The following is a 13,544-nucleotide window of genomic DNA, read 5'->3' as shown; positions in this document are numbered from 1 at the left end:
GCTACGTGGAAATACATTTACAAACCGTAGATAGACATCTGGAGATAAAGCAAATTGCTGTGCTACAAAATCGTTAACTGTAATTTACCGCATTTGAAATGTTGGCCATTCGCCATTCCCGGGTCTAGATTCCCCGCCACACCGCTCTATGCAGTTATGAATGGTCGAGTTGGTTGGACTTTAATTGTGTTTTTCAAACGGCCAGACAGCTTTGGTGAAAATGGCCCAAGTAATTGAGGCGTAGTCGGGTGTACGAAGTCGGATATCGGAGGTGGTTGTAATGGGAAGCACTTGAGAGCCACTTGCGAGCCGTGAATTAGGTTCTTGGCGATTGCCAGAAATGCAAATGAGTGCCAGAAACGAGGTGCCCATCCCCCACTTCCCCCCACATATTAATCATACGCACTGCGGCCGTCGACGCCTAATTTGCAGAAGTGCAATCAGCACAACTATGCAAACCCGGGCACTCGAGTGCAGTTCCAAATTGAAAGCGTGCCGGTTTGGGCTGTCGCAGATCGGCAAACAGCAATTGGAATATACGGCAAACAGCCCACAGAGCATCGTGAATGCAAATGAAATCCGCATATCTCCCGCACATTTCATCTCGATCCGCAAGTGGGCAATAAGTTTGCGCCGAAACCGAGTGCAGCTGCCAGCAGGGGAAAGTGCCTGTCAGTAGTAATGAAACGCGGGTCCAAGAGGCCTATGGGAAGATATTTGCATTCGGGGCAGGGCATTCCACTCAGCTATTCAATTCGGTATGGGGGAATCATGATAGATATGCGGGTACCACTTACAATTTAAAGTGGAGTACCAAAATTTAAAATAATGCAGAATTTATAGGTATACATTTGTTTAAACTATTTATAAATAATTTAATTGATAAATTAACTTAGAAAATGAATTCATTACGCTTAAATAAAAGTTAAAGTTTAAAAATCTTAGTTAAATGCGTCATTTTTAATAATGGTAGTATTTACTTCGTTAAAAAAGAATACACATTTTATGTTTATCATCGTTTGTAAGCTATTAATTTGTTTTTCAGTCTGTTAATCAAATGACCATGGTGTAGAACTTAAATTCATATCACTATTCAGCAGAAAATACTGAATCCCCAGCTATTCTCCCCCTTTAGAATAAAAATTCGCATAATTTCAAAAGCACAGAGCAGAGATAATGTAATATGTCACTTGATGGCGTGCACAATGCAATTAGCCCCAGTGGCTCCTGAGTAATAAAAATTAGCGGACAGAGTTCAGGAGAGATCCTTGGGGGAAACAATAAAGGTCAGTTGGCCCTGCTCTTTGAGTCGGGATAGGTCAAAAGTCAGGTCTTGTCATTCTAAATTCAGCTTTCTAGGCGAAAGCAGGTCAGCCTTTTGATTTGATTCTACTCATTATCTGAGATTCTTAAGGACATGCCTCGTCAGCGCTCCGAAAGTCCGAGATCCTCGGGATCGACTCGCCGCCAGAACAGCCGGAGCAGCCATGTCTTCGCCACAAAGCCATCTTCTCGGGGGAGCAGCAGGGATCTGCCGGCGGTGCAGCAGCCCAAGAAGGAATCCCCACCAGCGGCAGCTCCTGCGGCGGAGGCCAAGGGTTCCAGCACAGGGGAGCGGTTCAAGGACATGGCCACCACGGCGGCTGGAGTGGCGGCAGGATCCGCCGTGGGTCACGCCGTGGGCGCAGGACTCACCGGGATGTTCCAAGGACGCGGGCAGGCCAGTGCTCCCGCCAAGGAGCAGCCCCAGCAGGAGGGATCCTTGGGCGCCGCAGCTGCAGCCTCCCCCTCCGCTCACCACACCCAACTGGTGGAGGACGGTCCCTGCGCCTTCGAGCTGAGGCAGTTCCTCAGGTGCACCGAGGAGAACGGCAGCGATCTCTCTATTTGCAAGGACTTCAACGAGGCCATGCAGCAGTGCCGGCGACGCTACAATGTCTGAGATCCCGAATACCGGAGGCCAATATCGGAAAAAGCAAATAGATGAGACTTAACTCCTACATTTTCATTACTTAGTTCGAAATAAAATCAACTTTATCTAAAAAAAAGATTATATTCAAGCCTGCATAACAGAACAGATTTTTGGTAAACCAAGTCCTGATTTTTCGCAAAAAAAGACGATCTTTTAACCACAGAATTGCTTATATTCGTCCCAGTATGGAAAGATACACCTCGCTGAATTTGTAATTAAATTTTCTATCGATTAGCATTTAAATCTAAAATAAAATTTGGTAGACCCACTTTTGCAAAAAATGATGTACCAAGTCCTGTTTTTTTTGCAAAAAAACAACGATTTTTTAACCACAGAATTGCTTATATTTGTCCCAGTATGGAAAGATACACCTCGCTGAAATCGTAATTAAATTTCCTATCGATTGGCATTTAAATCTAAAATAAAATTTGGTAGACCCACTTTTGCAAAAAATGATGTACCAAGTCCTGTTTTTTTTGCAAAAAAACAACGATTTTTTAACCACAGAATTGCTTATATTCGTCCCAGTATGGAAAGATACACCTCGCTGAATTCGTAATTAAATTTTCTATCGATTGGCATTTAAATCTAAAATAAAATTTTTTAGACCCATTTTTGCAAAAAATGATGTTAACCAAGTCCTGATTTTTTGCAAAAAAATACGATTTTTTAACCACAGAATTCCTTATATTCGTCCCAGTATAGAAAGATATACCTCGCTGAATTCGTAATTAAATTTCCTATCGATTGGCATTTAAATCTAAAATAAAATTTTTTAGACCCATTTTTGCAAAAAATGATGTTAACCAAGTCCTGATTTTTTGCAAAAAAATACGATTTTTTAACCACAGAATTCCTTATATTCGTCCCAGTATAGAAAGATATACCTCGCTGAATTCGTAATTAAATTTCCTATCGATTGGCATTTAAATCTAAAATAAAATTTTTTAGACCCATTTCTGCAAAAAATAGATGATGGTACCCTTATAAAAAATTAAAATTTGGCCAAAATTTTTATTTTACTAAATCTGTCAAAAAGTTATAAGAATCGTTAAATTGGGTTAACAGCTGTTCAAAACAGTGCGCAGATTGGCTGTAGGTTAATTTTTTAGGAAATTACAAAGGAAAATGTCTCGAAAAATTCGATATTTTTCTAAGGAACAAGTAAAAAATCCGTATTTTGACCAAAACCTTACAACAAATAAATAAATATCAAATAATGTGCTACTTAAATTGGTGCATTTCATCAATCTAGGATATACAAATTGAGTTGTGGCCTTCAAAAGCTCATTTACCAGACCCCTTGAGAGCGAGGAAAAACAGACTTCGCAGAGGCAAATTAATTGGCGTTATGCGGGCAGCCATCAACAAGAACTCGGATCCCGAAACCTCATCCCAGGGCTCAGGCCATCCATCTTGCCTGCCGAAACATTATTGATGTTGATTGATTTATAAACATTTGCTGGGAGCCAGTCGAATCGAGAGTTGGGCCAATTAAGTTGTAGCCAAAACAATAAACAGAATGAAATTAGCATTGCGTAGACTCTTCTTTTCCCCGCAGCTGAAAGGCGGCATCAGCTGCTGTCACATTTATTCACATTTTTCGGCGAGCAAATGTAATTTGCTTGAATATTCATGGCGGGGTGAGTGGAAATTCTATACTGCTGATTAACATGGCCCCGAAAAGAGGGGGAATTTCGCACTCTCCGCATAAAATACAGCATCAATCAAGCGGCATTTGCAGCAGGGCTCTCTGTTTTTCGCCTTTCTGCGGTTGGCCATAATTTGATGAAATATTCCGTTTGCCACATGAACTGGCTGCCAAAATTCTGCATATGGGGCACTGCCTAATTCGAATTAGGCCCAACTTTTGGCAGTTCGGCTAATTGCCTCTGTGTTTTCGCTTTCTCCCAAAAAGCCAGAAATAGTCAACCGAACTTTGGCGTGTTCCCAGCCAATTAAAGCATTTCCGCTGCACTTCTAAAAGGAAAGCGGATCGACTTTGTCGACTGCCTGAAATACCTGCACTTGCTTTTTGAAACACTTTTCGGAGAAAGTAATTTCCTATGCGGTCTCACTTGCTAGTGAACAATTTAAGTTGCTTTTCGTTAATGGCTTTCGGGGTTGTTCATCAAGTGCTTTCGCATATTTAACTCAAGGATATGTCTGAAAAAAATGGGAGAAAGGCACTTAACAAAATATTTATGAGAAGAGCTAATACCATAACTGCTTTTTAAAAGGGTACAAATTATTTTAACATATATCATAACATAAAACATATGTTTTATTAAAACATTAGTGAGCAACTTAAATTCATTATTTCTAATCAATTCACAAGGCTTTCTTTTTTAGCAGTGTATTTCAAAGGGTACCCCAGACTAACCCCCTTCCTTGGGGATTTTTCAAAGGGCAGCCAGCTGGAGTTGTGTATTTGTTTTGCCTTCATACCTTTCGCGTTTGCCGACAAATTCATTATGTGTTCGTAATTAGTGCGGGAAATGGGAAAAGCAAACGCAAAAAGTGAAAAAGGAAAAACAAATTAGAAATATTTTTTCAGTTCGTTCCCCGCCAGGTGGCGCTGTTGCATGCACTTGGCAATTAGCTGGCAGGCAATGCAATATAAATTAGCTGACAAAGCTGGGAAAAGGATCCCCGGAGCAGGCCTGGGAACTATGAGCCAACCGAGAATGCCTCACATTTGTCATTCTAAATTTCACTTTCCCTTTGAACAGAAGTCTGAATTTTTTGAGCCAGATACAGAAGCCTTTAAAAAAAGTAAAAAAGATGCCACGCAGACAGAGAAGCGCCTCGGCCAAGCCCTCCATGTGCAACCTGCCAGTGGTGCTGCCCACCACCCGGAGTTCGGAGATGATCTTCAAGGACGTGGCCGCCCACGCGGCGGGCGTGGCAGCGGGGTCAGCTGTGGGTCACGCCATAGGCGCAGGGATAACCGGGCTGTTCAGGGGGCGTGGCCAGCAGCCGCACCACAGCGATTTGGTCGAGGAGGGTCCTTGCGCCAAGGAGATGAAGCAGTTCCTGAAGTGCACCGAGGAGAATGACGATCTCAATGTCTGCAAGGAGTTCCAGGATGCAGTACGCCGTTGCCATCGTCACTATAATATTTAGAAATCAAAAATCCCTGATTAAAATATTTTTGTTTTCTGATGTTCCTGGGCTGCCGAATCAGTTTCACGTTTAAATAAATTGTAGTCATTAACATAACTAATATTGTTCATGTTGTTCCTAAGATTTAAAATATGATTTCTTTAATCAAATTTTACATTAATTTCATCATGTTTAATAATAATTTCACCGTTTAATTAAGTTTGAAAAGCAATCAAATTTAATGATATGCGGATTACTTACAACAAGGATAATGAGGACCCAACAACGAACTCAATGGAGATCCTTTCCCATGTCATTGTCACCATAATCTGCGTGTTTAAGACCCGAAAACCCTTTTCCAATCATTAAATATTCCATTTTGTCCTTGGGTCCCATTTGAATAGACTTCAGCGCTTCCAATCAAACCCAGGCGATGTGGGTGCGCAATTAAAATGCTTTATGACAGGTCCTTCGTCCTTGGGCGAACCCCTTTATTTTTACCACTTTAAAGCGGCTCCATTGTCACATGCTCGCTGCTCCTTTGCCGCTGTTATTTTTCGTCATTCTCAGTTAATTGTGATTTTGTTTACTGACATCCTTGCCATCCTCGCTCGACCCCTTGTCAGGACCTCGGCTTTGTTTGCCCTTCTACTTTGTCTGTGGATCCGGGCGCATATTTACTTTAATTTTGTTTTGTTATGTTACTTCGCCAACGCCATCGCCACCGCCCGAAAAACTGGGAAAACTGGGAAAATTGGGAAACCCCCCACCGATTTCGGCGTTGAACGCGCTGTTCTCCTCGCTTGGAGCGCCTTTGTCTCGCGTTTTCGCGTTTTTCCATATTTCCTCCTTTTTTTGGTCGCTGGGCCCCAAACTTTTTCATTTCGTTTTTTATCTGCTTGGCTTGCGCACAATTAAGCCAGCGAAATGTTTTTGGCCACGTCAAGGCGACGACGTTGACATTGAGGACCCCAGAGAGAATACCCTTTTTAATTTCAAGCATATTTTTCCAGTGAGGAACTCCCTGGAGGGAGTTAGGCATGACAGTCAAGACTTCCTAGCTTGAACCTATTAATAAATTGGATTTATTAACAGTGTTAAAGTTGGCTTTCGATGTCTAGTGAAGTTAAAGGCGTAACATAATGCAAGAAACATATTATAGGTACAATAAAAATATTTTTTGCCTGAATTCTGTTAAGCTAGTTACTTTTCCAGCTGACCTTTGAGATGTCTGTTTTCTGTCATTAAATGGTCCAAAGCCTTAAAGTCTTAAAGCAATTGCCTTTTAATTTTTACGAGTTAAACCCCAATTGCACTTGAGGAAGCTCAACTGTATATTTGTAGCCGTCTTAAGCGCTTTGTCTGGCTTAATGAAAACAAATTAAATCGTTGGCCAGCAGCAGCGGGTCTAATAAATATTTATTATGTACTCAAAACTTGGTCGGCTCACACGCTTTAAAGGGGGTTCCTGCGAGTACCAGGCACCCCCCGCACCTCCCGCTGATCTGACACATCCAGGCCAAAAAGCTGGTCCTGGCAGCAAGGACCTCCCATTGCGGTCAGCGGAAACTGGGCGGGATGTTAGTTTTGGATGGACACTGGGGTCGAATGCAGCTCGCATCTGACAAGGCAGGCAGGTCAAGCCATAATTACGTCCAATTAAGAGGCTTTGAATTGGAAACTAGTGCTCCCGTTTCAGCTACCATTGGCACAGGCTCGAGTTACCATTTAATTGACGGGGGCTCTGCTCGAGAAGTTATCATTTATGCAGTTTTTAGAGTGGAAAGAGTACATTTCTTTAAATACCTCTATGTTGTAAATTGAAGTTAAGCAACTATAAGTACTATAAAACTCAGAAAGGGTACATTTTTATTTTTCCTGCTCATCCTAGGGATCCAAAATTAGTGCCCCCTGTCATCCGCTGAATTGCTGACGATATCATTCTGTTGCAGTCATTAACAAAAAGGCAACATCAACCGTATCCGATGTGAAATATGATGTACTGCTGGGAAAAAGCGGGAAAACGCATTAAGAGCAGCAGCAAAAATGCAATACACAATTCGAGGCAGATGACGATGGATTTGCAGTTGCAGTTGCACTGGCAGGTGACGAGTGCAGCAGCAAAAAGCGCTTCATTGATTGCCTCTTTTTGTTGCCCGCTGAATTTTCCGGTTTTCCCATTGTTCCTTTCCCGCTCCACCCACTTTCCCGCCCAAGGAAACACTGTTTGGCGGGAAAAGAAAGGGAGCAAGTGGGCGAGCGGAAAAGTGTGAAATTCGATACGGCAAACACGCATTCGACTGCGAGTCAGCCGTGTTTTAACTCTTTATTGTCCTGAGAGCATCGAGAAAAATATTCCATCAACTCTTAATTTAATTATCAATCACTGCTTTAAAAATCCTCTTTAATTTATTCTATTAACCTCAGTTTTTAATAGTAATTCACAATTGAAATTCGATTATGCTAATGTGAAGTGGATGGAAAATTTACATTTTAAAAGGATTTATCACATTTTATATGATGTGCAAGGCATATATCAACTTGTAAGCCTTGAACCATCATCGATTTTCTGCTTTATATTTTTTCCAACACTTCAATAAAGTTATAATTAGGATTCTCTATTATCAGATAATTTGTTACTCGTTCTCCAGAAAAAACACAATTTAGTTGGGCTTCTCTCAGTGTATTTGATGGTGGGCGTGGGTTTCTGTGTGTGCATGGGGGCGTGGCCACAGGAGAAAGGAAAGCGAGGAAAACCGGCTGCGGGCAAACAATGAGAAATGGCTGGTCCACCTGGTTCACCTGGCCCCACAAAGAGTGTGTGTGTGGGTGGGTTTCTCGAACCCCGAACACTTTCTGCTGGCCGACCGACCTGAACGTGTTTAATTTAATTCCCCGGGCAAACTCACTCGCTCCACGGACACTTGGGCAAATCGCATAAAATGCTAATAAAAATCAAATCAATTTCACAAGTGGTCGGCCAGTGGGGCGTGCAGTGCAATAAATTGCATCAGAGTCGCAAAATCGTGTAACCAAATTGGTTGAATGGCCAGTAAGTGCATTAGTTGTGAGCGCCTCTGTCAAATATCAAATTGATGTGCAGCAAACCGTGGCTGTGGCAAGTGCATTGGTGGAGGGGTGCAGATGGCCGGCGGAAGCGGAAATGCATTTCCGAAAACCGGAAGTGCACTGCATTCGAATTGCAAATGGCGGCCAGAAACCAGAAGCCCCTATGAATATGCAGGGCTGCCCGAGGCCCCGAAAAGTGGGTAATTCCAGCAGCATGTGGACCAAGTTGCGGTCCAATAAATATTTCAGAAACACAACTTTCGGAGTTCATTAAAGATGGGGGAACTAAATTTAAATTGCTGACCAGACCAACGGCCCAACTCCTTGCCTGCTCTTTGTCCATTTGCATATTAATTAAACCTCACAGCCGAAAGGTCAAAATACCAAAATGCCAGGCCGAAACCATAAGCTGACCACATACATACATATTTCTGGGCTCGGGGCGAAAGTACCAACAAAAGTACAACAACTAAGCCCAGTTTGAGCCCATAAAAATTTAATTTCATCTTAACAATGGCCGTATGGGCCAACAATTTGCCGCCAGCCGAATTTATCTTGCTCACCCTGCCGCCGCCGCAATGTGTCACTTAAATATCAATTTAATTTCCATAATAAAGCCGCCGCTTTCAGGACTTTTCCCCCGGGGGATTTTCCCTATGATTGACAGTTTGTTTAGCAGGCCCGGGAAACGGCGGGGGAATACCCGAAAAGTAGTTGACAGAGCATTGATTGAAATAAGTAGATCAAATGTGTATTAATAGAATAGGGCGAATTTTGGCGGCGAAACAATCGCACAACTATTGTTAATTGTATTTGCCCTGCTCTCATCGCCCGAGGAAAATGCCAGAGGGACTTTATCCATTCTCTGAGCAGAGTTTATTTACTTCTGATTACGGAAATTCAGCTGATTGGAATGCAAATACTTATTAACTTGATCACAGTTCAGTTGAGTCGCCCAGTGGGCGGAAATCACTTAGTTCAATTCAATATTAGCTTGTCAGAGGTATATAAATAACTCAATTTAGGGGAAAGTCACATGGAAAGAAAGAATAATACTATAGTTTTGACTTAGCAAGGAATTAAATGATATAGCATACTTACTTTGGAACTCAAAAATATTTATTAATGTTAAGATTGTAGACCTGAAGTGAGGGCGTTTTTACTGAAATGTTTAGTTTTATTTTTGCCTTTGTTTGTTCATACTTAAAAAAATTCATAATATATTTCTTCATTTCTGCTCAATCACATTATTCTAGTGTTACGATTTTAGCAAGTCCATATAAATGTATCCGCGACTATGAAGTGTGGCCACATAAAAGCAATGCGAATGAAACAATAAAAGCAAACTTAAAAGTCCATTAAAAATGCTTAAGCGACTTTATAAAGTCGGCAGACCGCGTCAACTTGGTGACATTTGGGGGGAAATGTGGAGGTGGAATGGTATGTGGGTGACTGGACTGCATAAAACTAAACCAAACCCAAGTGAACTGAACTTAACTCGCAGATATATATGGCGCACACTTGATGGGCTGCTACTAATGCAGAGAAAACAAATTGAAATGTACCATAACACATGAAAGAAACATTGTAAATTGCTACACAAGTTGGCCAACAAAATTGTTTCTTTATTTCCAAGCTCTTAAAATTACACATTTACTGGTAATTCTAATCATTTAATATAATCTTCTTGTAAATACATTCCAATAAAAATATATTTTTTATTTACCTATATGTGTATACCAATATTTTCTTTCTGTGTTCTGCGGTCGCCGACAATAAATAGAAATCTCAATTTACGATGCGTTAGTTGAGCTGCCGTTCTGGATTTTTCCGAGAGGGCTTTGTTGGTGGTTCCTAATGCCACCAGGACCTCTTGTTGTTGTTGTCGACTGGAGTGGGCGGTGGGCGGTGAGTGGGCGGCGAGTCCCTGCTGCGGAGGAAAACCCACTCGCCTCTCTAATGGCATTTGTGATGGCTGCGGTTATGGTCGTCGTCGCCGTTGACGATGATGTTGATTGGCGATTCGCCGGCGCATGCAAGGATCTCTTTATTCATCGTCTATCGTATGTAGTCCATAGTCCCCGGTCCGTCGTCCTAATCCCGTGGCTATGTCCTGGGGAAAGTGCACAACGGGTGTTTATATGTTGACATTAAAAACTTTCACTCCACTGATGCGAAACCGAAACCAAAACTTAACCCACGCACAGTTCAATTATGGAATAAAAGTTCTGTTCTCCGCTGGAAAAGTTCTCCACAGCACTAATACGTGACATAATTTGTGGTAATGCGATTGGATTGAACAGACAGCTTCACTGGGGTCTGAATGTCTTTCGGACAGATACAATGTTTGCAACTTGTCTACAAGGACGAGGGCGAGGGTCGAAGGACGAGGCGCCTCAATTAGCGCCCACTTCCTTTCTTTCCGTCCAGTCGAGCGAGTCCAGAAGGGGAAATTGCTGGCTTTTCTTCTGCGAAAATTAGTGGAAGAACCCAACCGCAAATGCACTTTCCAGCGAAGTAAGCCGGCTTTCGAGGCATCCCCTTCTGGCCAAGACAATTCCGGCCAGATCCTCAAGGACCTTCCGTGCAACGAAAAGCGGCAACCTCAGCTAATTGGCCCTTGAATGCAAAATGGTAGTAACTCAATTGGATTATGGTCAGGATAAGCGAATGGAACCAGGGACTTATTTGGTATTTGAGTAGATTTTTTGCTTAAATTGCCATTGTCAGATGTAACAGAAAAATTGCCAGACTGCATGCGAATTATGCAAATTTAAGCCTCTTTTTTACACTAAAAGCTAAATGCAGCCAATTCAATTTTAATATCCTGCTGTTCGCATAAATCATAAATTGTTTGATGGGATATGGAATTAATTTATACAAAGTTAAAATGAATTTTAACGTGTGTAATTTGATTTTGCACAAGTTTTTCAATTGCAACAGTACTTACTATATGATACAAAAAAGGCAAAAATATGGAATGCCAATCAATGCTTAATTAAAATTCTAGAAAATATTTAAATAATTGAATTAAATTTATACTTAACAGATAGAACAATTTTGCATTTATATTAAAGCTAAAAATAATTAATTATTCCATTAAAGAAGGATTAGGTATAATTTGTGGGTTACTATTCCTTCAGCAAATTTTGAAATCCACTTATTCCTTGATGGGGCCTTTACAGAATTTTACGTGCTCCAAATGTGCAGCAATTTCGCTTTCACCCAAACCATTTCTCCTCTGAAAGTGACAGCGCATAACTTTCCGCAAATTGCTGCATCATTTCAGCTTCTTTGGGTAAACTATTTCAGCTCGGCCCGCGCATAAATATGAATTTACAAATTTACATGCCACTAAAAAAGCAACAAAGTTGTATTTTGTATACTTTTTTCCGCATCTGCAACTATGCGACGAGCAAGGAGCCTTTTTGGGGAAAGGAGGGGGAAAGTGGTGAAAGCCTCTCCGAAAATAGGCGCATAGGTCTGCGATGAGATAAAGCTTTTGTTGTTGCCACCGTTGACAAGCCCGCACTTTTGCTGTTGTTTTCTGGTGGAACGCATAAAAACTTTTTAATTAAATTCCCCTGCCAAGCCAGGAGCCACTTGTTGTTGTCTTTGGAGGGAGCGAGGAGTGCAGTTGGTGACAAGTTTGCATAAAGTAGTAAAAAAGCTATTTTTATATCACTAAGAGGTTCGGTGCACTGCGAGAAAAGTGGACTCATAAGCCAAGAGTTTAAGTAGCTTGGGAAGAAACTATAAAAATAGAAGAGGCTTAGTTATGTTAGTTTGGAGTGTATATATATTTTCTTTTTAGGGTTTTTGTGAGCAACAATTTGTTATCCTGATAGATCCAATAGATTTAAAAACTTAAAGAAATATATGAAAGTAACTTTTAAGCCTAAAAATAAAAATTTTTTTTGACAAACTTTTTTAACTGTACAATGGTCTCAGGTTCAACTACTAGAAGTTTCCAACTTTATCGAAGTTGCATATTTCCAGAGAAGTTTCAACTTCTTCAGTCCGGCAAACAGCTGAACAAACTCCAAAGTTGCCTCCTGGTCGAGTGAATACCAATTTTGTGGTAATTAACATAATCAAAATACATTTTTTTCAAATTGCTGCCATGTTAAATCATTTTGAAAATACCTTCTGCAATTTTCCACTTCAATCAGCAGTGGGCAAATGGGATTGCAGCTCTGCTGGCCATCGGAATCAATTTGGAAACGTTTAAATTGTATATTTCTTCCTTCCCTCGTCTGCCGACTATTTGCCGAGGGCCCTGGGCTCCTCATTGGGTTATCCTTGGACGCCGGATGCTCGGAGCAGCTGCAACAGGCGGCGGCATCCTCCTGCATCCTTTGGGCCGTCCTGCCGCAACAAGTGTCTGTTTGCCCCTGTTGCGGGAGGACAAGGAGGACTCCTTGGTGGCAACTGTTGCTTCTCGGGCTGCTGTTTGCAGTTTTATGGTAAACTGCCTCGGGCGGGTAAATGTTGCTCTTTGGGCCCCCCAATTATACGGGGCTTCGCGCAAAGTGTGCGGGAAAAACCCATTACAGTAAACAGTTTTTAAAAATACATCAAAATGGTAAATTTAAATTAAGTTGCAGCCTTTGCTACAGTGTGTAAAATTTATTTTTTTTTTAAAGTTAATTTAAGGTTAGGAAAATTATACCTAGTATCAGAACCATTTCAAAAATGTAGCCAAAATGTTGTTTTCAACTGAATTTTACTAAAATAGTAAATTTATATAAAATAAATAAATATTATTGATAGTTTATCTATTCGATTGCTAATTTTAAAATCCCCAATAATTTGCATACTTCAAATTTTGTTATATTCATTGAATATTATTTATCATTAAACTTTTTCCGCCACTTTCACTCAAATTCAGGAGAAGGGTCAGCGTGACAAGTGGGAAAAGTTTGCGGACCGCCGACAGGCCCTGAACTTTTCCGACAAATTGCTCGACCCAGCAGCGACATTTGCACCTGTCGCTGCTGCCCCCGGAAAATTTCCCCCTCGCCATGCCATCAAAGATGCATACATACATCACTGTCAGCGGAAATTTCTCGTCTGCGGCTGCTTTTCTTTTTTGTTTGCCCGCCTTTTGGGCTAAATTTAGAGTCTGCTTGGCAGAAAAGTTTGGACAAAGTCAGCTGCGAAATAAACATGCTAAAAATCGAAAATTCAATTTAAACGTCACGGCGCTCTGTCATCGAATCATAATTCCGCCCAAAGGAACGGGGCGCAGTGATATCGTATGCCAGAAACGTGTCTGTTGGCCTTCGCAAATCTGGCGAATGTCAGACGGCTTGTCACAGAGAAAAGCGGGAAAGCGGGAAAGCTCTCTGTGTGCGTATAAGTATCCCATGAATGAAACGCAGACACAGCATTTCCC

General features: G+C 41.4%; 3 protein-coding genes across 6 annotated transcripts in view; all 3 read left to right on the top strand.

Moving 5' to 3' along the window:
* The window catches only part of 5-HT7 (5-hydroxytryptamine receptor 7), a 54,844-nt gene that overhangs the window by 26,296 nt on the left and 15,004 nt on the right, over window positions 1-13,544 (top strand). The gene's annotated exons all lie outside the window — the stretch shown is intronic.
* Window positions 1,318-2,018, top strand: LOC108012142 (coiled-coil-helix-coiled-coil-helix domain-containing protein 10, mitochondrial). The gene has a single exon (XM_036819694.3). It carries the CDS (start codon window positions 1,418-1,420, stop codon window positions 1,940-1,942), a length of 525 nt encoding a protein of 174 aa, XP_036675589.3. The 5' UTR covers window positions 1,318-1,417; the 3' UTR covers window positions 1,943-2,018.
* LOC108012148 (coiled-coil-helix-coiled-coil-helix domain-containing protein 2) lies at window positions 4,692-5,194 on the top strand. Its single transcript, XM_017077440.4, has one exon. It carries the CDS (start codon window positions 4,757-4,759, stop codon window positions 5,096-5,098), a length of 342 nt encoding a protein of 113 aa, XP_016932929.3. The 5' UTR covers window positions 4,692-4,756; the 3' UTR covers window positions 5,099-5,194.

This window comes from Drosophila suzukii, chromosome 3 (assembly GCF_043229965.1).
Source record: "Drosophila suzukii chromosome 3, CBGP_Dsuzu_IsoJpt1.0, whole genome shotgun sequence".
NCBI classification, from domain to species: domain Eukaryota; kingdom Metazoa; phylum Arthropoda; class Insecta; order Diptera; family Drosophilidae; genus Drosophila; species Drosophila suzukii.
The sequence above is the reverse complement of the archived record's forward strand: the minus strand, read 5'-3'. Positions and strand labels throughout refer to the sequence as shown.